Source organism: Cryptotermes secundus, unplaced genomic scaffold (assembly GCF_002891405.2).
Source record: "Cryptotermes secundus unplaced genomic scaffold, Csec_1.0 scaffold579, whole genome shotgun sequence".
NCBI classification, from domain to species: Eukaryota; Metazoa; Arthropoda; class Insecta; order Blattodea; family Kalotermitidae; genus Cryptotermes; species Cryptotermes secundus.
This window is the reverse complement of record NW_019719366.1, coordinates 399,766-426,944: the sequence shown is the minus strand read 5'-3', so window position 1 is coordinate 426,944 and position 27,179 is coordinate 399,766. Positions and strand designations below refer to the sequence as shown.

At 38.8% G+C, this 27,179-nt stretch overlaps 1 protein-coding gene across 1 annotated transcript in view; it reads left to right on the top strand.

The window, feature by feature from the left end:
• LOC111864854 (R3H domain-containing protein 1) overlaps positions 1 to 27,179 on the top strand; it is a 104,087-nt gene that overhangs the window by 55,270 nt on the left and 21,638 nt on the right. Inside the window, exons 8-15 of the mRNA XM_033751647.1 lie at positions 6,243 to 6,344; positions 10,343 to 10,503; positions 15,814 to 15,992; positions 17,335 to 17,486; positions 19,668 to 19,799; positions 20,405 to 20,597; positions 22,998 to 23,566; positions 24,270 to 24,530. Of these exons, the coding sequence (XP_033607538.1) occupies positions 6,243 to 6,344; positions 10,343 to 10,503; positions 15,814 to 15,992; positions 17,335 to 17,486; positions 19,668 to 19,799; positions 20,405 to 20,597; positions 22,998 to 23,566; positions 24,270 to 24,530 (1,749 nt within the window). The remainder of the gene's footprint in view (positions 1 to 6,242; positions 6,345 to 10,342; positions 10,504 to 15,813; positions 15,993 to 17,334; positions 17,487 to 19,667; positions 19,800 to 20,404; positions 20,598 to 22,997; positions 23,567 to 24,269; positions 24,531 to 27,179) is intronic.

Genomic DNA, 27,179 nt, shown 5'->3' with positions numbered 1-27,179 from the left:
TCCTCCTTGTCACATAGGTTTCGTTTTCTCCTGTGCTTCCTTGGCCTGGGGAGGATGATGATGTCTTCGAATACAGCTTTGCAGGCACATGTTTAAGGTTGTGCCACATCAAACAGCTACAATGTTTCACTTTGCAGTGATTGCAGAATTTTGAAAAATCATAATTATGACATTGAAGTGGAAGAGTATAGATACGAATATAGAATTTGGAATAATATGTCTGTGTGAATTCAGCAGTTCATCAGGAACGAAAATATTAAGGCAGTATGGATTAACTTTTTTGACACTGTTTATGATAGTAAAGAAAGAGAAATATGGTGTAATATGGCACAAGCTGATCCCAAGCAAATAACATTGTTCCTTTTGTTTCTGAATACATGTTAATGAAGTTCATTTCACAGTCTCAATTTGTGACTGTGTGACAAACGTAATGAGTTGAGGTATGAGAAGTAGAGGTGTGCAGATCCTGATCTTATAAAGAAGTGTGGTAACATAAATGTGTCACTTGACAGAGAAATAAACAGCTGTGAATTCTTGTGTAGTTTACATGCAATTACCATAGTATGGATATTAAAGGTATGTTTGAAGGCTGATTCGCAACCATAACTTAAATATGTAATATCAGAAACGTTCCATTTGTGGCATTTAGAGCAACCCATGTCATAGTGTATGTACATAGGTGTAGGTGTGATTTGAAACTGCTTCATACGACATGTCCATTAATCAAATTTGATATAAGTCAATATATTTATTCTCACGTGCATGTGCAGCGAATTATATGCAGAGTGTGAGTGAGACTTGTGAGCAGAGTATAAGTGATCTGTGTTTGCAGGGATGCAAACAATAGTGGGTGCATCTTTAGCTCATAAAGGACAGCTCCTGATTAGCAGTCAGTTGCAATTAGAAGAGATAATGTAAATTTAAGAATATCTTACACTCTTCAGTTCAGATATTGCTAACAATGATGAGAATACTGAATTATTCTTTGTTATCTTCAATTTCCTGTGATAATCACTTCAGAGAACAAGAACTACTGCCATACACACATTATTATTTAAAGTTTTATACCTTGTTGTATGAGTATGTAATTGGAAGCTAGGGACAGACATGTAGTTACATATTTCAACAAAGTTTGGCTAATATGAATCTTTATTATGAGCATTTTTAAGAATTTTATAACTTCTCCTAATATTAAGGTTCCATTGTATTCATGCTACTTGACCTTTTTTGAGGCCAGGTTTATTTTATGAATCACCACTGTCTTGCCAGATTTTTAGAGCACTATACAAGAAACACCATGTTGTTTTAGAATTTAGAAATTCAGGGTTTCCATAAAACGATGTCTGTGTTTCATATTTAAATATATGTTGAATATATATGATAGAACAACAACACAAATTGTGTCCTACAAATAACCATTTGCAGTTTTCTTATTTTTGGTGTTTTATTTGGATGTGGGCTCTGTAACTTTGCTTATGTCCAACTTGTAATACCTCTTTTGCCATGTGTACTCCAGCATATTTGATAACTAGCTAGAGATTCTGATATCCTGCCTATTAACTGTTATAGTAGTAACACCACTTTGACCAATCTAGGATTTTTAAATAGGTGTAAGTGTTGAGTTTGGAATTCCAGACAATTCAGTGAATATTTAGAACATGACAGTGATGCTCTGAAGATGAATGCTCCATTTTGCTTCTGTCCAGAAAAGAGAACAGTAATTTCTATGTGAATATTATATAAAATTATCCCTTTTCTACAGCTTCAGGCACATGCCGTTGTCTTGTAGCAAAATGATGCACCCTACTTGAGGTGCAGTTATTGCATGTCCAGTAGATTTGTAAAGAAGCCCTGACTTTTTGACCTCCCCTTTCTTTCAGTATCAGTCCGTTAGATGTATTTTTTAAAGGGTTATGTAAAGGACAAAGTGGAACTCCTAACAGTCCCAAAACATGGTCAGCATAACCTTCCCAGTTGATTGCTTATTCATAACATTGAGCTTTTTGGTTGAAGGTCAACTGGGATGCTTCCATTGCGTTGAAGCATGCTTTGATTCAGGTTGGCAGTGATGCACCCATGATTTGTTCCAAGTAATAATTCTATTAAGTGTATCTTCTCATTCATTTACATGCCATAAGACTTGGAGATGTTGTAAGGACAGACACATTGAGTTTTTCTCGATCCTTAAGTTCTGTGAGCGCTTACCATTCATACTCTTTGTGAAACTTCAAACGATCAAGCATTATACTGTATGCTAAACTGTGGGAAAACCCTAATGCAGTTGCTGTACTGTCTGTTGCTATTCTGTGTCAGCTGGAATCAACTCTTCCACCTGCTGCACAATTGCTTCTGTTGCAATCTCAACAGAGTGACCTAGTTGGTCATCATCTGCGACTTTCGAACCCCCTTGAGATAATTTCTTGACCCAGTTATGAACCACTTTATGCAACACACACTTCCCATAGTAAACAGGAACTATTTCTTTGTGAATATCCTTTGCATTGAGTCCTTCTGCCCACAAAAAAAAAAACTGCATGACAGAATTCTGCTCTTTGGTAGTATACACTGAAGCATGGTCGCCAATTTGACTACTGAAACCAGTCTCTGAACATGCGCATGAAAATCTTCTCCCTAGACTGTCATGAAACTGTACTGTGCTGCTGCCTAGTGATACATATAGAAAACCTATTATGTCCATTACAGCTGATTTACTTCCCTTTGTGACCTATTTACTGACTCTCTCCTATATGGTGAATGCATCTACCCTTACTGTATGTTAGTTAAAGAAACTGGATACATAATTTTTTGACGGCTTGTACTATTGTATTTTACCATGTCTGTAGGTCATGATTTGGTTGCAGAGGATCATGAGTGGCAGCGTGGGGAAGTCCTTGTTTTGCTTCCTGAACAGATGACAAGTGAAATTTAGATTTAGTAGGATAAAAGAATGGACACTGACATATTACAGTAATGATCTTGCCACCAAATACTCTGTCCTTGAGTGGCACAAAATCTTTATTGTGGCCAGCTGTTGTTGCAGTTATGTAAAAATTGGTAGATCAAGCATTAGTGATGGACCAGCTGGTTGGCTGCCTCATTCTCTGGACCTCACATTCACGGGTTATTTTCTGTATGTATTTGTAAAAAATGCAGTATATAAAACACCACTCACCAAATTTATCAATTTTAAAAACCAAAATAAAAATGGGCTGTTTTCGGCGTTCATCCAGAATGTTTCAGTAGAAATAACAGGTCATGCATTTTTCAGAGTGTTTCAATACTTCTGGATTACTCTACATATATGTGTACAGTAAGTCCTTGTCCAACATGGAGGCTTGGTTCCTTGAAAATTGTGCTTTTGATAAATCTAGCATGTATTAAAATTTTCTGTGTTCTGCAAGTAATTGTTCCATTTTTGTATGAAAATTTGTTTTGGAAAAAATATTTATTATGCTGTTTTGGTCTAGTGATCAGAAACTTTTTAAAACCTTCTGCCACTTCTAGATACTTAATTTTCTTAATGCATATCAGCCATATGACATTTTCCATGAGTTTGAGCTGCTCAGAATTATGCTTCAGTTGTCTTGTCATAGTTCAAACTAACTACATTTCAGCAGCAGTAAAAGGCTCTACTCCAGTTGAGTATATATTGTTCTGCGTATGAGTGACTTGAAATGGGGTTTGGGTTGGTCATTGGATTTATTGATCACTTACAGATCATAACTACAAGTATCTAAGGCGTTATTGCTAATTCACACACACTGCAATTCACTACAGCACGTACAGAGTCTTCTCAGTCTGCTGTATCTTCACCGGTTGCTGCCTGGTAACGGCTTTCAATGCTGTAGCTTCCTCAGCTTCTATGTTCATGTCCGTACTGGCCGGTAACTTCTCACAGCTAACTCCAAAACTGGCAGCCATCCCACACCACCTCCTAATCATCTGATTGACTGTCACACTGGGGTCTTCTTATATGGCCTTGGCATGCATAAATACCCATTCCTCATCGTTGTAGTTCAATTGTTGCCATGGGAACATGTCTGTTTGCAAAGCCTTTACTCAGTAAAGGAAAGGCTATCATATATTTACTTATGCCACAGACATTGCCTAGCAACGGTTTTATATGTCACAGTATGTTTGATAGCCATTTTTAGAATTACTTTTTTAGTTGAAAATGAGAATTTGGAAAATCTTCAGGAAATGAGACAAGAATGAGAAGTACTTGGAGAAAACTGCCCCAGCACCACTTTGTCCGCCACAAATCCCACTTGACCAGGCCCAGCATCAAACCTGGGCCACCGCAGTGGGAAGCCAGCGACTAACCGCTTGAGCTATGGCACGGCCCTTGCACCTTAGATATAGTTATTGGCTGCGTGCCAACTCAATCATTGTTATGTTCGCTCATATCTTCTCTTTGCCTCATATTTTTATGGCAACAGATCTTCCACCTACGATGATTGTCATTGTCATTGATGGTGTAACTGGGTGGAATTTCTTCTGACATTGCCTCAAAGTGTGATGATAACTTCTTGCGAAGTGAATTTTGCTGTGGCGTACACACCATTCTGAAATGGAATTAAAATTTCACCCTCTCACTGAGGAATGATGTTGTATGAAGCTGATATTCTGTTCTGTCACTGAATGTGCACAAATTACATTTTTCACATAAAGTTGGCATAAGTTCCAGTTTTTGTTGTTTCCACCTTCTGATGTTTGCTTCTGGAATGCTGTAATTTCTTGCCACTCTGTAGTTGTTTGTTCTTCATACTTAATCGTCCTAGTCTTAAAAGTATGAACCATAGCTGCAGCACCTGATATTCTGTGATAAAACCAGTACTTCTCTTCTTGACATGACCTGCAATTTTTGTGTTGAGCACAGAATAACATGATATTGTAAACTGGCGAAGAGTGCTTTTGTTTCGTAACTTTGATTGTACTTTATGTAAGCTTGTGGGAGCTCAGAGACCATGACCTTGAAATATATTCCTGTTTCTCGTGCTTTATTTGATACTCTCATAGCATTATAGCGTGATAGTGATTCATGTTATGAACTGTGTCATGACAATGCTAAAAACTTAAAATAGATTAGAAACATCTAATATATATATATATATATATTTTATGACGCTGACAACAATGACGACCCATAATTTTGGAACCCTTGAAAGGGAAAGAACCTTATCTTCCATTTGGGCAAATATGATACTGGCCCTTTTTGACATGATCCCGGCTTGCAAAGAATAGAGTTATCAGGAAGATCTAAAAATTTAGAATAAAAATAACATTTGAATGGAGAACAATTTTTTTCTTCTCTCGATTCAATTTAAATATTTGAGACTTGCACATATCTAATATTTTCCACTTGTGCTATTAGTGAATTTGAATTCCTCTGTGGTATGAATGTTCATTTATAGGAGATATAATTCAGTTTATTGGTTGATTTCATCTCGCGCACGTTGTTATGGTGTCTTATGGTAGGAATTAATACAAATTTTTTTTAATATAGAGCAACATACAAGTCTTGCTGATGGAACTCTTAGGAGTATAGGGACTTATTATCTTGCTTGTATTTTATTATGTAATATATATATATCAACTAGAGGCTGTAAAACCAATGAGATTTATGGAAGAGCTCTGTATAATGAGTAATTTTTTTTTTGAGAAAGTTGAACCTCAATTCTTACATGATAAGATTTATACTGGATAGATTTAAACCAAAATTAAATTGACCTTACCATGTATGTTGTAGAATGAAATACCAGGGCTAATTCAAACCCACTCAGCAATTTCTGAGTTGAAGCATGAGGATGGATACATTTATTATTAAGGTTGAAGTCTAGTTAGCTTGTAATTTATAATTTGTGTTTCACAAGCTTGTATAAAAATATTAATTTTGTGTTCAATGTAACATCTTGCTTGCTTATCAGAATTTGTGATGCATGACAACATGATAGACCAGTTCAGTGAGCTGTTAGTTAGATCTAGAAATGCTCTTCAGACACCGAAGAACCACACACAAACATGCAGCTGTCATATCACAAGCCAATGCAGTCTGGGAGCTGCAGACACTTCTGCCATTTTGTGGTGTAGAAGCATCTTATTCAGTTTTTTCATCTTTGTCTTCCTTTCTTGTCATGGGTTTATCTTATTTTGGAATTACGTCACTTTGTCATTATGAGGAATAGAACATCCGAGTTCTAACAGACTGGCAACCCCGTCTCGATTATGAATCCCTGTTGCAGTCTCCCGAGAGGCAGTTTAGCTCCGAGTCGCGACGGAGCAAAAGTTTCGAGGAACGCGAGGAGGAATATGAAAAAGCAAGGAAAAGGATATTTAATCGCGAAGTGAGTACAGAAAATCTGGCCCCCTGCAATCCCCCACAAATCATTGAAGTCATGCTTTGCAATGTCACCTTCGTTACATGATGTTTTGCTTCATGTGTTTTGTCTACCTGTGTTTGTAATGTTGATTTTTTTCCCTTGTTGCTGCTACTGTACATGTTTGTCACTGTTGTGTGTTTGTGTAAGCTTTGTGTCATGCTTTATTCTGCTGTCATAATTTTTTTATAGTCTTCATACTGTGATATTTTAAATTGTAGAAACTTGTTTGATGTTTCAAATACTGTAGTATCATATAGATTACAGGAAGAATTTTATGTCTAAAGGTGAAGTATAAATTAATGTTAGTAAGTTAATGTATGTAGATTTCTGCTTGTATTCATGATTGTTACTAAAATCTTGTATTGTAACATTGTTATGTATTAATAGCCAGAAATATAGTCAAAGAAACATGATATTGATATTTAGAATGTTTGGCAGAATGATATGATTGAATAGATTTGTCATGGTTACAGACTGGTAAATTAGGTGGTTAAAAACACTCATTTCTCAAGCAGATTATTTACTTCCTATACACTTTGGGTTGTTTTATCATGTGGTCTTGTAGACAGATACTGGCATTTCAGAGGAATGTAGTTCCAGATTTGAAGTGTGTAGGTGAGGACCTGGTTCAGTTGTATCATTTTCTTGATAGAGCAGGTGCCCAGTAAATGAATCTGTAACATTGCTTCCCTGTAGAGGTAATTGGTGTTAAGTTTCGAGATTTTCATGGCAGTGATTGGTCAGGTTGTGGTCTTCTGAGTTGTGATGCTGCCATGTCAAGAAAGTGACATCACTGAGCCAATTCCTCGCTCTCTACACTTAACCAAGGGCACGCAGTAGCGTAGTGGTTGAGGCACTATGCTACAAGTCGGAAGGTTGCGGGTTCAAGTCCCGATGAGGTCATTGGATTTTTTCAATTGACCTAACCTTCCGGCTGCACTATGGCCCCGGGGTTCACTCAGCCTCTAACACAAATGAGTACCAGGAATTAAATAAATAATTTTCCTGGGAAGTAAAGCGCGGCCAGTGCATAAGGCTGACAACCTTACCGCCATCTATGAGCCGATTGTCTAGATAATGTGGGACCCTCAGTGTCTCACAACCCTATGGGCCTTCACGGCCTGTTACAGGGATGGCTTTACTTTACTACACTTAACCATGAAGCTGGAGATAGCTTTTTTTTCTGATACATTGATATCAGCCTACAAGACTACACAGTGTCACAGGCCTGTAAACTACAGTCTGAACAATCACCACCATGAAAATTTCAAACCTTCTAATATTTCATTAGTCTTTCATAGTATGAACTCTTTGTTGGCAATAATCCGTAAATACTCTCATTTTATGGGGTCAATATATTTGATTCGTCAGGGTATCTTGGCAGTAGCCTTACCTAAACTTCATATCTGAGTCATCTGCTGTACAATACCATGACTCATATTCTATGTGTTGTATATTACGAATATTTGATAAGAGTTTCGTTTCCAGATGTGTTTATGTCATGGTTTGTGTTATTTTGTCATCTTCAATCCTTTTCGCAAGTTGGATTGCACACACTTCGGTCACCAGGTTTTGAATGGAAATTATTGTGTTTCAGAATATGTAGTTCTCATATTGTATGTGGTAATGCAAGTAAGTTAGTGAATTTACACCCACTTGAACACACCTGTCCCATGGAAGATTTCGGTGCATGTGTAGTTCAATCTGTTGTTACATGTTTCTGTTTCTTCTACAAGAAACACTCCTGTGGCCCTTTTTCTGTAACTTCCCTTGGTTCTAACTTCATAATCTCTCTTACCTCTTCTTAAGACTGCAGTGTGTGCCCCTCCAAGAGGGATTTCATTGTTGGGAAAAGAAGTAATCAGAAGACATTACTGGAGAATGTGAAACTATAGTGATACTACTGTTGGTCAGAGAGTTTGCTACCAAAGTAGAGTGATGAATTGGTGTATAGTCATGGATGAGTTGCTGGTTTCCCAAAGATGAAGGCATTTGTGGTGGATAACTTCTCACATACTTTGAGGAATGTCGGTACATGGTCTTCTTTACAACACACTTTTTTGGAATGAAGTTGTGAGCAATTCCCTGGCTGCTGAAGGACGCCTCTGGCATCACCTTTCCTTTTAAATAGTCTGTGTAACTAATCTGCTTCCTGTGTGTTTAAAGTAACTTCCATCATGATGCTTGACTTTTGGGTTGTGAATTTGATAGACAGCACTCATTATATTGTCCCCAAAAGCATTGTTGCCGAATTCCTGGTTCAGTATGGACTAAAGTCATGTCCCAGCTAATGAAGGATAATTCTTCATATTCAGTTGTATGGGATTTTGTTGAACAAGATACACATGCACTTGATGCATGTTAATCATGCAAATTAGCATGACACATTCCATGTGACGCATCAGTGATTTATGCTGTATTGTCAGTTATTCATCTTCTGTCCTCTCAAACACTGGTAATTATTTCCTCATTAGAAATTACTCCTGACCTTCCTTTCTGTAGGTGTCTTCCAGTGTTTGTTAGCCTCTCCCCACACCCCAAATTTCAAACCTTCATTCTACAGTCCAACCCATGGCTTTGTCACTGTATGTGATAATCTTGTGCCTGACTGTACTCACTCACTCACTCACCCACCCACTCACCCATTCACTCACTCACTCACTCATGGAACTGAGCCCTTCTGGAGGAGCTGCAAATTCTGCAGCTACTCAAGACTTTCCCAGCATTTTATGGAACTTGAAGGTTCATTACCGTGTTCACAAGAACCCTCCACTGGTCCCTATCCTGCGCCAGATCAGTCCAATCCATAGCATCCCATTTTATCTCTCTTAAGTTCCATTTTAATTTTGTTCACCCACCTATGCCTTGGTCTTCTCAATGGTCTGTTTCCTTCTGGCTTTCCCAACAATATTCTGTATGCTTTCCTCATATCCCCCACTCATGCTACATGCCCTGCCTACTTCATCCTCCTTGACTTGATCATTCTAATTATAATTGGAGAAGAGTACAAGTTATGAAGCTCCTCATTATGCAGTTTTCTCCAACACCCTGTTCTCAAACACCCTCAGTCTATCTTCCTCCCTTAATGTCAGAGACCAAGTGTACCTGACTGTCACAAAATTTAATGTGAAATTTGAGGTACTCATGGCACTGACTATGAAGGGCATCTTCTTGGATGTTACATCGTGTAGACCAGTATAAGTTCGCCGATGTTTGAGAGAACATACTGTCTCCATCTTTTGGGATTGAAGAGTAAGCAAAGGAAACAGCAAGCAGGGCCAGAAGACTCAATGCCTACAAGATTATGTCCTATAACATCCCAGAAGATTGTACTGTACAAAATTTAATGTTCTCTTACTTCTCGGATTTTGCCATTTGCCAAAAATTATTAAAGTGAAGAGATTTTGGTGTCTTTCGTGTTGAGTGAGCACACAAGCCTGAATGATTCTGTCACTGCCTTCCATTTACATATGCACAAAATTAAGACTCATGCAAGTACTGCAATGGGTAGTGTAAGGTCACAGACTTCTTTACTTTGCCGCATATTAAAGTGTGGTCATTAGCTTGTTAGTAGGGTAGTCCTGCCACAATCTTGGTGTCAAAACACACACTTAGAGCTTCCCATTGACATCAACATGCTTTGAGTAACACAGCTGGAGTAAATGCTCCATGATCACATTTGCTTTATTCTTGTTTGTTCTCACCTTTTATTTATTTTTATGGCCCATGTACTGAATATTAGTGGAACGCTTTGTGTGAAATGGATCAGAATTGTGTTGTGTCAACAGCGGGTCATTGTATACTTTGTACTCATCTTGAGAATTGTAAGTTTCATGTGATGTTCAGCTGTCTGATATCTGGGTAATGTTTCTCTTCTATAACCCTAGTGTTATGTCCTTTAACAAAGAGTAATTTTTGCCAGTATATGTATGAAGCAATATATATGTTGTGTTTGATAATAGGACAGATGCAATGACTCCCTGCATGACTCTTCTCGACGCAGTAGCCAAGAGGAACTGAGGTGGCCAGGAGAAGTACAGCCATGGAGTAGTTCTGACAGTGATACATCATCACGTCTACGCTCAAACATGCTACTGCATGCCTGTGATAACAACCAACTCAGGTAACTTCAAGTATTTCACAACTAGTGGCCCAAGATTATTGCTTGAAAGCAATAATAAAATCAGTTTCACAGTGGAGACATTCATGCATTCATGTTAGCAGGCAAGATGCACACTACCGAACACTAATATGGTTGGTAGATTATGGTTATGGTTCAGTATTCAGTATTGAGGGGGTGTACTTCCCCATGCACTTAGACCAGTTATTGGTCCATTGTGTGTCCCCCCTTTTAATTTCTACTGTCTTCATACCCTACCGGTACTGGTGCTTACTATCAACCCCTTTCTGCCAGCGAGGTTCCAACCTTCTACTGGCAGTGGTATCTAATAGTTAGTCCCTTTCTGTCAGAGAGGTCCCCCCTCCTCTGGCAGTGGTACCTAATACTTTCCCCATCTACCGGAGGCATTGGAAACTACTTTGGGGGGGAAAATTTTTGGCCAGATTTAGCTCAGAGGTCTCCTAGAGACATGAGGTTCTTTTACGTGCCGTAAATCTACGACACGGGACCCACGGCTTAAAGTCCCTCCCGGAGGACTTGTTCCCTAAATTTTTCCGCCCTTAAAAATTCCACGACCTCCGCCGGGTTTGAACCCGCATACCTTGAGTCATGAGGTGGGAACATTACCCCTAGACTATGGAGGCTGCTATGGTTATGGTTACTTAAGAACTTTGATTTTAGAACTTCTTAGCCTGAAATTGATCAGTCAGAAGTAAATATGAGGGGGGACCCAAAAATAACCGGAATTTATTTTTGTTATTTTTTATTTTTGCATTTTTATTGAACTGTATATTAGTCCCCTTCAAAGTATTGTCCATGTGCATTAATGCACTTGTCCCAACGCTTTTGCCACTGCTCAAAACAGTGCTGGAATTCTTGAGGCTGGATACTGTTCAAAGCCTTTAGCGTGTTTTCTTTGACTTCATCCACATCACGGAATCGCTTTCCTTTCAGACTTCTCTTCATCCGTGGAAACAAAAAAAAAAGTCCGACGGAGCCGGGTCGGGTGAGTAAGGTGGTTGAGGCACAATCACCATGTTGTTGCTTGTCAAAAACTGTCAGACCGTCAAAGCTGTGTGGGCTGGAGCATTGTCGTGGTGAAGCAACCAGTTCCCATTTCTCCACATTTCAGACCGTTTTCGTCGCACACTCTCTCGTAATCTTCGTAACACATCCAGGTAAAAATGTTGGTTCACTGTTTGTCCTGGCGGAACGAACTCTTTGTGGACAATGCCATTCACATCAAAAAAACAAATCAACATTGTTTTCACATTGGATCGCACTTGACGCGCTTTCTTCGGTCATGGTGAAGTTGGAGTTTTCCACTGGCTTGATGATTGCTTTGATTCTGGATCGTACCCGTAGCACCAAGACTCATCGCCAGTCACAATTCTTTTAAGAAATTCTGGATCGTTCTGCACTTCACTCTTCAAGTCGCGGCAAACATTCACGCGGTTTTCTCTTTGGTCATCTCCGAGCAAGCGAGGAACAAATTTTGCAGACACCCGTCTCATGTGCAAACCTTCGGTTAAAATTCGCTGGACCGTGCTCCATGAGATGTTCGTTTCCTCAGAAAGTTGGTCAATGGTCTTTCGACGATCTTCATCAATTGCACGTTTGATTTTGGCAATGTTTTCGTCATTTCTTCCTGTCGAAGGACGCCCGGGGCATGGCATGTCTTCTGTTGACATGTTGCCAGATTTGAAACGGGAAAACCACTCGTAGACCTGTGATTTCCCCAAAGCATCATTATTAAAGGCTTGCCGAAGCATCCCAACAGTCTCGGCTGCAGTTTTCCCTAACAGAAAGAAAAAAATTTCACGCACACTCTTTGTTCCTTCTGGTCGGCCATCTCACTAATCGCCAAAGGGTTGAAACAGGAACACACACAACAGAGCACCACAGGCAAACCACTTAACTCAGACTGACACCAGCTCACTAACAATCGCGGGAGACCCCCAGCTAACACCACCTAGCAGCACAACTCGTAACTACAAAGCATGCGCGCGCAACAGGTCGGTTCCGGTTATTTTTGGGTCCCCCTTCGTATGCAGCATCATCAGTGATGGAACAAGCTTGACTTATGACGAGAACATCATTATAGTGACAATAAACACTGGTATTATTAATTTGTAATGTAATGTATGTGGAAAAGTCTCATTTAAAATGAGGGATTTTTTACAGCCCTCTTGTTACTGTGAGTGATGTAAAACAAGCCACAACTTCTCTCATTCTTGTTTGCACTGATTGCATTTGCAGTGTTGCTTTCCAAACTGTTTATAACAGACAGTCAATAAAGTTACCATTTACTCACCCCATGTGCCTCCTCCCGTCTAGGAGAAGAAAATCTCCATTTCATCCTATGAGTGCTACATTTTTGAACAGGGCATTTACTCATCCTAGAGGCAGATAGCTTTTCTAGTTACCTACTTACTCCTGGAGCTGAGCCCTTCTTGAGGAGCTGCCAAATCTGCAGCTACTCAAGAATTTCCCAGCATTTTATGGAACCCAAAAGTTCATTATTGTGTTCACAAGAGCCCTCCACTGGTCTCAGTCCTTAGCCAGATCAATCTAATCCATGCCATCCCATCCTATCTCTCTAAGATCCATTTTAATATTGCCCACCCACCTATGACTTGGTCTTCCCAGTGGTCTCTTTCCTTCTGGCTTTCCCACCGATACCCTATATGCATTCCTCATCTCCCTCATTCGTGCTACATGCCCTGCCCACCTCATCCTCCCTGACTTAATCATGAATGAATGAATGAATGAATGAATGTATAAGAGATGGGCCTTCTCAGCCCTTGCACCGTGACCTACAGTGATTTATTGTGCTTCCCCTTTGACTTGATCATTCTAATTATACTTGGAGAAGAGTACAGGTTATGAAGCTCCTCATTATACAGTTTCCTCCAACCCCCTGTCACTTCATCCCTCTTCAGTTCAGATATTCTCAATACCCTGTTCTCAAACACCCTCAGTCTATGTTGCTCCCTTAATGTCAAAGACCAAGTTTCACACCCATACAGAACCACCGGCAAAATTATAGTTTTGTATATTGTAATTTTTATGTTTTTGGACAGAAGACGAGAAGACAAAAGGTTCTGGACTGAATGGTAGTGAGCATTACCCAGTGGTTTAAAAATAGGGCCAGTTCCTTAAATTATTACATAGTTGCTGTAGGGCTGCATGATTTGAAGGTTGTAGAGTTAAGTCTGCTCCAGATTTTAGGTTCTGCAAAATTTCCAATAGCTTATTTTGTTGTTTATTTTGTTTCATGGTTATTGAACAGGAGATGAAAATTTGTCTGTAATTGTGCTGCATGTTGTTGAAGTTAAAAAGTGTTAACACTAATTATGGCAGTGAAACAAATTTGCTTAGACTTGAATATGAAGCTTGAAATAATATGTCTCACTGAAGTTGCCAGTTCATCCAAAACATGAAATAGAATGACTTAACAGATGTACCTTTTCAATGTTGTTAGTCATTTTGAATAAAAAGTACGGAATACTGGCTGGTTCATAATGTATCTTGTGCATGAACAGTTCAGATTGACTTTAATTATATGCCTTCTGTCATGCATAAAATAGTGGTCAGGACTTTTTCTTGTAAAGGACAGCTCATAATAAGCCTCTGAGTGAGGATACAAAATATTTGGTGTAACAAAATCTTTAACCACTCAATTCAGATAATACTAAAGATGTTGAGAATATTGAATTAGTCACTGGAAGAATTCATTGCTTTGTCATTCCTCTTTAATTTCATCCTTCTCTTTCCATGATTTGTTTCTGTCATGTCTGCTTTGTGATTGGTAGGAGACTACATAACATACAATAGTACATAAAGTGATCACTGTCCATAATTTTTTCTTCATTAATTATAATTATAATTAATTAATTAATAATTAATAATATAATTTCATTACATTACTCTTCTACATGCAATTATAATTGCATGTAGAAGAGTAATGTAATGAAATTTAATACACATAGTTACATGCATTAAGTTTATTAAAAGATATGTGACAGTGCAGTGTTCTGTGTAGTGTATTGCGAAAGGTGCATATTTTATAACACAAATGTGTATAAGATCATCATAATAAGTATGTGTTCTGTCATTTCATTCCAGTCCATTTCAATAAATCTTGCATGAAGAACAAATACTTTAGCTAGTTGGATTATCAATTTTCACAGCAGTAACTTTGAGGAATAGTATCTGAAATACGTAATGCTGTGAAGTTCAGTAGAAGTTTTATGTGGCTTTGAAGTCCTGCATGTCTACATTATCCTCACTCAGCATGGAATATGGCATGCTTTACTTTCCAACTCCCTTTAAGTTACAGAGAGATTTGCCAGATATATGTATATCTCCTATCGGTGTTTTAGCCTACTGACAAGTTTTCCCAAAATTTCACCTGAACAGTATGCCATTGGGAGCTAGCCGAACCCTGTATTTTGTGTTTCCTGTGGTAATTAATAACAACATGGCAGATAATATGAACATGTGAGATTGATTCAACGCTGGTGCCGTGTAATATAAGGTCATAAGTTGATTCATGTTATATTAACACATTGTCACGCTATTTTAGTGACTATAGACAGGGTTTGGATTGATAATCTAATATGTTGAACACTTTAACACACAACTTGTGACTACACTTCACAAATCACTGTCACACAGACTAGTATTCTCAGTCTGTTACAGTCTCCACCTGCTGTTGCTTAGTAGCAGCTTTCAATGGCAGACATTCCCTTCCTCTGGGTTCCCAGCTTCATCTACCAGCTCACAATGACTGAACTGCAGCAGTCCTCTAACCAACTCACTCACTCATCAACCAATTCTTCACTAGCTCCACTCCACTGACTGGCTCTGTCCGTATGTCCTGCTCGTAACACCTCGGCATGGACCGCATAGAAAACAGCTCCTCTATTACAGTGGAATTGTTGCATTTGTGTCCGTTGGTGGAGCTGTTATCTAGCAATGGCTTCTGTGTAGTCACTTATTTCATGGTTGTTGCCTAGTAGTGGGTTTCCATACCACAATATCTTGAACAAGCATACAACTTTTGATATTGTAATTTTTTTAGGGTGTAGAACAGTAAATTTGGAGCTGTGTGAACAGACTGGTTTGGCTTCATACTGAATCTCATTGCCATTGCTCTTCTGGTTGAATGTAGCTTGGAAATGAGCTTGTAATTTTATTGAGTTTGGTTGTGGTTTTGTAATGGCATGCATTACAAGATGTTATAAGCCTTGAAATGTGTTGATTCATATTTTATTTAGTCTGAAGTCAGTGTTGTTCTTCTGCTCTTAGGCCTATGCGTCTCCCAAAGGGTGAATCATTTGAGTGTCGTGATACTTTAAAAGCCAACTCACTGAGAAACTCAGTGTCGAAGTCATATAGTTTTGGAGGCTACCCAATGGCTATGCTTTCTCGGGGAGACAGTTGCACAAGCACGCACAGTGCAGGGGCCCGTCTGCTCACAAAGCAAGGTACATATTTGTTTTTTTACAATAAATGTAATGAATTTTCATCTCCTACCCTTCAACACAGATTGTTGTGTTACATTTTGAACTATAATATTTATTACATGAAGATATAAAACAATATCATGTGAAACAATTGCAATATTTTCTTTACATTAAGATACAGATCAAGATTTATTATTCAGTTTTTATTTGTATTAATATTTGGAATTGTTTCTATATCTTAAAATCAACCACTTCTTGTGTCTAGAAGTGGAAATGCTACTGCACGAGTAAACATTGTTAAAAGAATTTCACAGTAATGCACGAGTATGTGATGGAGGAATGCTATGAGTAAGTCTGATATGTGCTGAACACAGCTTACTCTTTCCTAATTATATATTAGACAAAAAAATTGCAGTAGCTAATCATCTTGTCAATACAAATATTTACTGGGATGAGAAAGAAAGGACTTTACTTTCAAATAAGGCAGGCCTGCAGCCTTCCTAACTCTACTTCAGATAAGAAGAAAAAAAATGACAATTTCATACTCCACATAGCTGAAGCGTGTTAATTATGAGGGTAACTCATCACTTGGCATTTCCACTTCTCTAAACCATCTCTTCACAGAAGTGTTTACACCATTGCAACCTTTCCTCTAGGCCATGAGCGAGAAACCTTTTTGAGATTGGATGCCATAAATGCAAGGAATTTATAAGAAGAGCATCTGGAGATCAGAGCTGATTTCCATCATTTTTGATGCTATAATTACTATTGTTTCCAGATTTTATAGGCATGAATTAATCTAGAAAATTAGCTACAAATAGTGCAATATGTGATGCCATAATGATCATAACCAGATCCAGAGTCAGAATTTTAGACAAATCAGTAGTCATGTGCAGTGAGCTGCCTTGAGAAGACATCCTCATTCTGTAGTTGGAATCGAAAGGGGTTTCAGTTGAACCTCTGTCATATCAGTGAAAGGTGAAAATAGGAAGCATATTAAATATATTTATTTGCCAAACAAATTTGTCTTGTGTGCTGTAGATTCAACATCCCTAGTCTAGGCTCTTTCTGTCATGTTACCTGCTTTCAGCTGGTTAAAACACCTCATTTTTGGTCCCAGTGGGTATATATCTAAAGCTAGCTTTTGTATTGTGTCATTTTTCATCTGCATGACATGGCCAAACTACTGTGAATTTCTTTTTTCTATATTTCCATACAAGATCTCCAATCCTCTCTCTCCTGTGTCACTTCTTTCATGTTGAATATAAGTATCCTTTAAAATCAAGAGTATTTGAAGTAGTTTCTTAAAAATGAATATGAATATATTTTGAATATTCATGATTATTATGCAAACTATTTTTAGATTCTGGTAGCAGCATGTCTTCCCGCCTCAGTCCTTCCAGTTCTGGCTATAAGTCACAGTCCCAACGCTCGGACACGACTACGTCAGCCACACCTTCCCCAACCGCTACCCCTGTATCTCAGTTGAGCATCTCCAGCTCTACCCAACCTCAGGTGAGCTAGCATCTGTTTGGTTCAGTGTAAACACACAGGCATATTATGTTGGATATTCCTTTGCTTAGTGTAGGATAAGGTTGCATCATATATTTAGCTAAAACGCTTTTCATGTACAGAAATTGAAAGACACTACTGACGTATGTTACTCCCAGTGAAAGTACTAGAAGCTGCCCAGTTTAGAAGTTTGTTGGATTGCTGCTTAAGCATTTGGTACTTCATGTACATAATACAATATACTCCCAATTATCCATGTTAATGGAGGGGAAATCCTCAATCCAGTCTCAAGTGTGATCAGAAGTATATGGTGATAGCTGAATATAGGAATTAAGAATTGTACACATAATGCCCAGTGTGTTCAGTTACCTCAAAAACCTTATGATTTGTGGAAAACATAAAATGTTTTATTCATGTTCCTTTACAGTTTACATTCAAAACATTTTTCACTTTGATAAATATTAGTGGGTTATGCTTAAGGTACACGGTAGCAGAGTGGTTAAGGTACTATGCTACAAGCCGGAAGGTTGCGTGTTCAAATACTGATGAGGTCATTGAATTTTTTTCAGTTGACCTAATCCTTCCGGCCGCACTAGGCCCTGTGGTTTACTCAGCCTCTAACAGAAATGAGTACCAGGAATTAATTTAATAATTTTCCTGGGGAGTGAAGCATGGCCGGCATGTAAGGCTGACAACCTTACCGCCATCTTTGAGCCGATTGTCAAGGTAATGTGGGACCCTTAACGTCTCACAACCCTATGGGCCTTCACAGCCTGTTACAGGGATAGCTTTACTTTTTACTTTTTTTATGCTTAAGGTATGCACAGAAATATATATAAGTCTTCTTGTAAAATGGTTGCTAAAATTATTCAATACAGATGAAAATGAATATGCAACAGTTGTTTTAGTGGCCCAACAGACTAAATGATCTCAGTAGGTGCTCCACAAGGATGTGAACACTCCTAAAAGTTGCACAGATAATCTATGCATGGATAGTCAGGAGTATAGTATATGTTTATGTTTTTCCTTTCATATAGCTCTGGAAGAAGTTTTAACACATTTTGTACTTGATATAAGTACTCCATGCTTTCTTCAGTTCCTGGGGGGTGTACTTGATTGAGATACTGTGCTACAAGCCAGAAGGTAGGAGGTTCCATTCCTGATGAAGTCAGTGGATTTTTCAATTGACCTAATCCTTCCAGCTGTACTGTAGCCCTGGGGTTGATTCAGCCTCTAACAGGAAGGAGTGCTAAGAATCTTCCTGGGCATAAAGGGCTTATGGTGCCTTGCTGCCACCAACTTGCAGAGAATATTCATACAGGCATGTTATTGTACCTCGGGATAATGTGGTACCTTTGAAAACGGCTCCTTTTGTGCACCTGAGACTCTAACTGTGGACCTCTGGACCTCTTAATCTTTTTTTCATTTCATTTGGAGTAATGCTGGTCTATTTCAGGATTTTCTGTAAAATTTTATTTTATGATTTATATAGATAGTACTGGTTTATTTCATCACATAATGATTCAAACAGTTTATGACCAAAGATCTTATGATCTCCTGTACACTCTGTTTACTGTTTATATCTATAGTAAACCATTACTGTCTTCAGCTGTATCTTAAATTAGGTGCAATGTCAACTTTGACTAGTCATATCATCAGCATCCAGAATAATAGTAACATTTGTTTTGCCATTTATATCAGACTGACTTTAGAATCACTTGTAAGTCAACTTGACTTTTATACAACGAGAATTTCCACCACAGTCTTCGCCATTGCTCTCATAAGGACAGGCAAATAAACAGCTGGCTTTATAATTCAATCACTTGTATAGTTGAGAGACTGTGAACATACTTGCCTTTGTTCTCCATGATGGTAGTTGACAGAGGTTTACAAGCTTGTAAGCAAGGTGAATGAAAGAATAACTTTAAACAGCATATCTCATTTTCACAGTATAGCCCATGTTCTATGTGAATTTCTACTCACAGCAATTATTTTTGTAGAAGAATTTTCTTATGTTTCTTATTTTCAAGGTTTAAGCAAGTTACTTACAGTTTGTATTAGTTATGACTCCAGCTACAGTTTTCACTTTTGGTGTTCCTAAGAACAATATATTGACAGGCTGACAAGTTATGGAATATAGCATATTGTGTTTGACTATCTGATGAATGTGGTTTATATCTTCAGATGTCTAGTCATGGGGCATTGTCCCCACAAAACACACTTGAGTCAAATAGTCATGAACAGAACCAGACTGTGATGTGGGCTGTGACCAGCATGGCTTCCGTTCCTCCCGGCAGTGTACTCATAAATCCACAGGTAAGTTACTTAGAAATAAATTTAAATTCACATGACAATTTTTATTGTAGACTCTAAATTATGTCGTTGAAATCTGTCCAATACTTTTGGAGCTAAAATATCCAGACAGACAGCCAGCCACTTTATACATTCTGTACAAATTACTACAGCAACAATAGGAACAAATTTAAGAATTTTGGGCTCCGTTGTAGTGATGTTGATTCCTTCATGAACTCTTAAAAAATAAATTTCGTGGACAGATGCGACTAATTCAATACGTATGTCATTGAATGCAATTAAGCCTTTGCAAGCATCCATAAATGGGTGTTAGCTTCATAATATTTTCCTTTCTGTTCACCCATCAGAGTAGCCATATTTTCTTAATGTAATTTTTTGAAGTTACTGCAAGTAAAAACAGTGTTTGAGTGAAATTATTGTTTACATTTTTATGGTACATATGTCAATGAAATAAATGATTGAATGGTTGTTGCCAATTTCATGCTTTCAGTAATTGGTATATTTTCATAGTGCTGCCTCTTGGCTCATCTGATAAGTGTTACATGAAACGTAGGATGAAGGTGAAGGTAAGTTTCCCAGTGGGCTGATGTCACTGATTATGTTGACAGACGGGGCAGCCATATATTAATTCTGATGGCTCAGTGTACCGTTATGACCCAGCGAATCCTCCCAAGGTTGTGACAGATGAAGAGGGTGAGAGTGGCAATGGCAGTGATGTTACTGGCAGTCACCTCAAGAGCGCAGGCAGCTCTGAGCAGATGCAGCCACCAGTACAGCAGCAAACTTGCCAAAACCAGAAGTGTGCGTAACCTTGTATTTATTTTACTGTAAGAATTTTAGACTATGTTACATGAGACCTTTTATTTCATTTGTCAATCCTCATGCTTTCTTGAAGATTGAGATGGCTAGGAATCATTTAAATTTGGGAAATTGATTCTATGCAGTGGCCAGGGATTTTTCTTTTCTCCACAGAATGTAGACTGTCTCTGGGCCCACCCAGCCCCCTATCTGTGGATACTAAGGGCTCTTTTCCCAGGGGTAAAGCAGCCAGGTTGTGAAGCTCTCAACTCAGCTCCAGCTGGTGTGAAGGTTAAGAATGTGTGGAGGTGTACCTCCACTCGCACATACATTCTTATGTATGTGCTCAATTAAACACAGGGTCAGCTTTACCTTTTCCCTTTATCAATAAAGTGTTTACATTTAACAATACCAGTCTACAGTCAACTCTCGATTATCCGGGATAATGGTGGGGATGGAAATCACGATTAATCGAAAACCCGGTTAAGACAAATTTTATTAAAAGTAGTACTGTAATACTGTACCTTCATAATACTATAGGCCTACCTGCATTTAAATTTATTCAACCTCATTTTTATGTCATCTCATGGCCTATTTAATACTTTTTTTACATTACACTGAAGTATGAATTAGTTATTTCAATCACAGTCTTCGACAACATCCAACACTTTTTACGAACATTCACACTTAACACTTAAAAAAATTTAATATTGTCGTTTACTTTTTCACGGCATTTTCCTTTTTCTGTTGAATACTTAACACAACACGCTTCCTTTTACAGACTGACATTTTGCTAACGCACTTGAAGATCAATACAAAGATACTAACTGGGGCGATGTATCTGTCCTTGAAACTTTCCACAAATCCTTGCATTCTTTCACCCCTACCCTAGAACATTGTGTTAGCATAACGGGACCAAAGAATGCAGAGCTCGGTTCACACTAGTGCGAAAATAGTGTTACAACTCGCCATGTGAAACAAAAGTGAATGAATGTTAAACAACATATAAGCCTCAAAAAAGCGTCAGTAGCCCCGGTTAAGCCGCAAACCGGTTAATCCGCCCCCGGATAATCGAGAGTTGACTGTATTACTATTCCATTTGCTTGACCTAGGTGTGCACATAGGGCAAAACTGATCAGAAAATAACAACTGTAGGACATATTAATCAAACAACCAGTTTTTTGTGGTAGGTTATTTAATGATTCTTTCAGTATCCAGGCTGTACAGCATCGGATGTTAGGAAGACTGGTGAATAATGAATTGGAAAGGATTTGGAAGGAAGTGGTCATGGCCTAATCTGGAATTATCCCATCATTTGCTTAGATGAACTGAGGAGGAAACCCCCCCCCCAAAAAAAAACCTCAGTCAGGACAGACAGTGCCCTGACAAAGATTCAAACCTAATAGCTACTGAATACAAGTCTAAGGCCAGACCAGATTGCAACCTAGGAACAGGCAGGTTCACAGAGCCATTCCCTAGCAACGGCTGTCCCTGCTGGCTTCACAGTCTTCTGACGAGTCTGTCCATGTATAATTAATAAGAGAGATTGTTTCTATATGTATTAACACAATGAGAACATACCAACCTGCTTGCCCATGTCATTTGTTGCTCAGAGCCACAATTTTAGAAGCGTAACATAACTCATAACTCCTAAACTAATTAACACACCTGAATTGTTTGAAGATAGGAGTGTAGAGTAATGTACATTTCACTTCTAGTAATATATTGTGGCATATTTGCTCATGGCAAGAACTGTGAAGCCAGCAGAGACAGCCATTGCTAGGGAATGGCTCTGTAAACATGCCTGTTGCTAGGCTGCAGCTTTGTAACAAGCATCAATGGAATAACAGGGAAGCAGTGTTCTCTGTCTGGTCCATGCCAATAGCTACATGGTGCAAGAAAGAAGAACTGTTGGGAGATATGTTTTCTATGGGGTCCATGCTGAGGCTATATAAGGAGGACCAGCTCATTACTAGCAAGTCCTGAAACAGCAGGTAGAATGGTGTGAGGTGGCCACCAGCCTGGGAGACAGTCCAAGTAGAGTCCAAGTCAAGAGTCAGTCAGTTGAGAGAGAGAACAAGCGAATGAGAGAGAGTGAGTGTGTGCGCGCACGCATGCATGTGTGTAAATAGAAAACTTAGTAACTACTGAGGATTCTAGAAAAGGTCAATCAGTAAAACAGATGGTATTCATTACTGACAATCTTAAAACTTACGGAAACCTGACATGCAGTGGTATTAAATATTTTATGTATCAGTGCATGATGGAAGATGGGGAGGATGCACTAATGTGGCAGCATTTCTCAGTATTAGTGTATGGCACTTACATCTAAGAGTTGTGAAAATATCTTGCACTGCAGTTAAAGTTTGATTTACATTAATTGTGTATTATTCTTTGTTCCAGCTCATCTTCCCACCGCTTCATCAGCCATGTCTCCATCAAAAACCTCATGTTCAACACATGTAACAACAACTGCTACCTCTCCTTCCTTACCTTTATCACCTACCCATGTCCCATTATCAAGTTCACAACCTCATTCAAACTCTACATTAGTCAATACATCAGCTGCTTCTCAGATCTCTGTCCCACCCCAGCAGCCTGTTCTCACAGTCTGTCACTCCAGTCAATGCTCCTACATGCCAAACCCTGCTGCCCCTTCAACAGAACCAGTACAACCTCAGCAACACCTTGCAACTTTACCTGTGGCCTCCATACCAATATGCCCACAACTAGCAAATACTAACAGCAGTATAATGAACACTCAGACACACTCATATCCTCAGCAGCAGTTTGTGCCACCATTGCAACATCAGCAGCAGCAAGAAGTGGTATTTGGTAACCTTGTGCCAGCCCCAGCACAGAGTCAGCAACCAGCACAACCTCAGATGGTGTTTGCAAGCTACAACATGGTACCAGTGCCACCTGTTGCCAATGGCACCACTGCCACAGCAGGATATGAGCAAAGACATTCTGTGAGTTATGGATACAATTGTAACATGTGCAGCAGATTCACAGAGATCAGAGATGATGGAGTAAAATTGAGAGAGGAAAGGAAGTAACAGTTACCTCTCACAGTGAAACTGTGATGTAGCGAGTATGGCTTATAATAAGGAGTTCGTTACAGTGACAAAACCGGCTGAAACCATCATTGTGTCACATGATCACAAACACTTTACTCGCATTACTGTAGGGAAACATGTGGTTTCAAGTAGGATTGACACAAAAAGTGGGAAGGACAGTTTCCAAACATAAATGATGTCACAGCTATTTGTGTCATTGAATTTGCTGACTAAAGTGTTCCAGAATTCAAGACTGAAGGATGAATCATTAGTTTGCAAAAATAAAATTAAAAGATTAATGTTGAAAGTTTTTTACCATTTCATTAGGGTACATTATGTAGAGACTTCTGCATAAGATTTTGGAATATTACCATATTTACGCGTGTCTAATGTACGCCTTTTTCCTGAAATTAGTGTTATAAAATGGAATGTGCATCTTATTACAGGATGATTTTTCACTTTTTAACAATTGCTTTCACTCGTAGACAGCGATAATGAACTCACTGCAATAGTACCTGATGCATATAGCAGATCATATCTATTTCTGTTCTTCAGTTCTCTCCCAAATATAAAGGAGTACCAAACACTGAACAGTGACAGTTTCTTGTTTGTGCAGGATGGCTGCAGTGTGACAATGTCAGACTTGAGCAGTTATTTCATGGGACTGGGCCTTGTGTCAGACCAGCATGGTAGTGGCGAGAGCTCTAGTAGTCAGCAGCAAACACAACCCGCAACAGCAGGAGGTGTGATGCCTGCCCCACCTCCACCACATCAAGGCCACCACCCTCACAATTATCAGTCACAACCTCCTGCCCCACCTGTAGCTTCTGCAGCTGCTGCATACTGGCAGCCCCAGCAACAGTCTAGTCCTATTCAGGTAACTGGGAGTTCCATATACCACTAGTAAGACCTAGATATGGATAGGATGATAATAATAAAAGGGATCTTAAAGAAGGTTGACTGGATTGATCTGGTTGAGGACGGGGACTGAGGTAGGCTCTTGTGAACATGATAATAAACCTTCAGGTTCCATGAAATTTTTTGGAATTTCTTGAGTGGGTGAGAAACTATTAGCTTTTCAAGAAGGATTTATCTCCATGCAGTTAGTTAATTAGTCAGTTTCAAATACGCTGCAGAAAATTTATCATGTATGGTAACAGTTGCTAATGACTATAAGATAAAGTAAATAGTGTAGCATACTTGAAGATTAGCATTTATGTCTGTAGTGTGTAGTGAAAATACTGTCTGAACACGTACTGAAGGTGCATGGTATGTTCCCACACTTACCCACCAGCAATGCGAGTTGTCTCTGCTGCTGTTCCAACACTCTTTTCCGCCATCCACCTTCAGAACTTAAGCAGTAATGTGGTAGGACATAAAAGACTTTGAGAAAGTTCACTGGTTTTCTCCATAAAGCAGAATACATTATAGTGGCATTACATACAAAGTCTTTATTATTGATTTGTCAATTTTGTTGATATAATGTTATAGTGAGATTTTAGTGTAAATGGTGGTGTGAATAAATGTGGTTGGTGGTAATCTGGAGTACAGAGATGCATTTTACAGTTAAATGAGAATCTGTATTTACATCACTGAGTTTGTGCAGTATGAAATTGCATGTGGTGGATAAATTATAAATCAAAAGGGATGTAGCAGTAGTCATCATCATCCTCATCATCATCATCATCATCATCATCCAATAATGTTTTCACCAGGATTATATCAGCTGTGACAAAGCTTTCTTCACTTTTCCTTTTCTTTCCATATGCACACATCTGTCTCTAACTCTTCTTAACTTGTGGTGGTGCTCTGGATTTCTATTCAGGAGATGCTTGGTTTGAATCTCAGCTGGCATACTAGCTATCCTGACAGGTGTTTCATGGTTTTCTCAGTCCCTCCAGGCAAATACCAGGATAATACTTCGATTAGGCCATGATCACTGCCTTCCAGGTCCTTTCCTGTCCATCAGTCTTCTTACTGTTTGATGCTACAAAGTCTAAATATTGACTGTGTCAAAAATAAAACAACCTTTTCTGCCTTTTGGTCTGTCTGTTGATCATTTATTCAACATCTTAATTTTTAAAGCTTAGGAAAATGTTGTTCCTGTTTAATATGCAACCTATATCCATACCACTGTATCCTTAATTTGACCAGCTTCTCTTGTACTGTTAAAAAAAATTGTAATGCTTACCCAACATTCCTTTTTCTCTCCTCTAATAAAGGTAAAGATAAAGATGAAGGTAAAGTTGTCCCTGTTCTTAACTAATTAAGCACTACACCATGAGGGCGTATGGGGGAGTGGATGTGTAGATCCATATTTTCTTCATCATGGCACTAGTTGGAGGTGAGTGGTCAGATTCACACCTCGACCACTTTACCCCCAAGGAAAGAGCCCCAGTACCCATTGTATATGAGTTTGGGTGGACCCCAGGGCCGGTCTGGACAATTTGGAGAAGAGAAAATTCTTGACCTTACTGGGACTTGTACTCCGACCCCTCAGTTGTCCAGCCTGTAGCCAGTCACTATACCGACTACGCGATCCTGGCTTTCACTTATTAAGGTAAATTGGTAAATTAGAAATCTGCCTTGGGTGTCTCTACCTCAGAAATGGACTCCACAGAAGAGGAGTAAATATGTAATCTTATATTTTAATCTTTAATTTTTAGAAGTAAGACGGGATTAAAAATCATATTAAACTGAATAACTGCACGAAATTATTCAGAACATTCTGCTGTTAATACTTCACATCTGGGGTGCCTGTCTACCTGCACCACCTGCAAACTTTGCAGCACTACATGCTGCAATGCATATATTTTAAACTTTGTAGTATGTTGTCTGTCTCTCTGTGTGTCAGATTGTCAGTGCTTATCTTACAGCATATCCTGTACCCTTTGAGAGTGATATCTTGTGAAACACTCTCCTCAGGCAAAGTTTTTTTTTTATATAAAATTCCCCATAAAAGTACATAATCACAATTTTAAAAATAATGTAAATATTGGCCAATGGATAAAAAAGCAGTTGAGCAAAAAATTAATGTACTATCAATCTGAGGATTGCTAATCAGGCTGAAATATGTAGTTGAATATATTGTGGCATATTTGATCAACGTGTTGCCATGCAACATCTCAGTAAACACGATACATGCACGCAACAGTAGATCAAATTGTCACAGGAACAGTAAGTGGCCATCACATGAAAGAGCAACAGTGTGTAGGGTTCATGTGGTATGTGTTTACTGTTGGTCAGTGTTGGTCCCTCGGCTATATAAGTGAGCAGAATTGCTAAGCTGGCAGTTACGAGAGAAATAGTAGTGGTGGAAGCTCACGAATGAGCAAATTGGAACTAGTAAGTGGTAAGAGTTCTGAGTTTTCGGTAGGAGACAGCTATGGGAAGTTCGTATTTGAAGAAGAGTTAACTTGTGAGTATAGTGAAGTGGGATTGGGAGTGTGTAATTTAGCGAGACTGTTATAGTTCCTTTATTTTAATTGCATTACCAGGAGAGGACTAGTGTGTGTGTGTATAACAG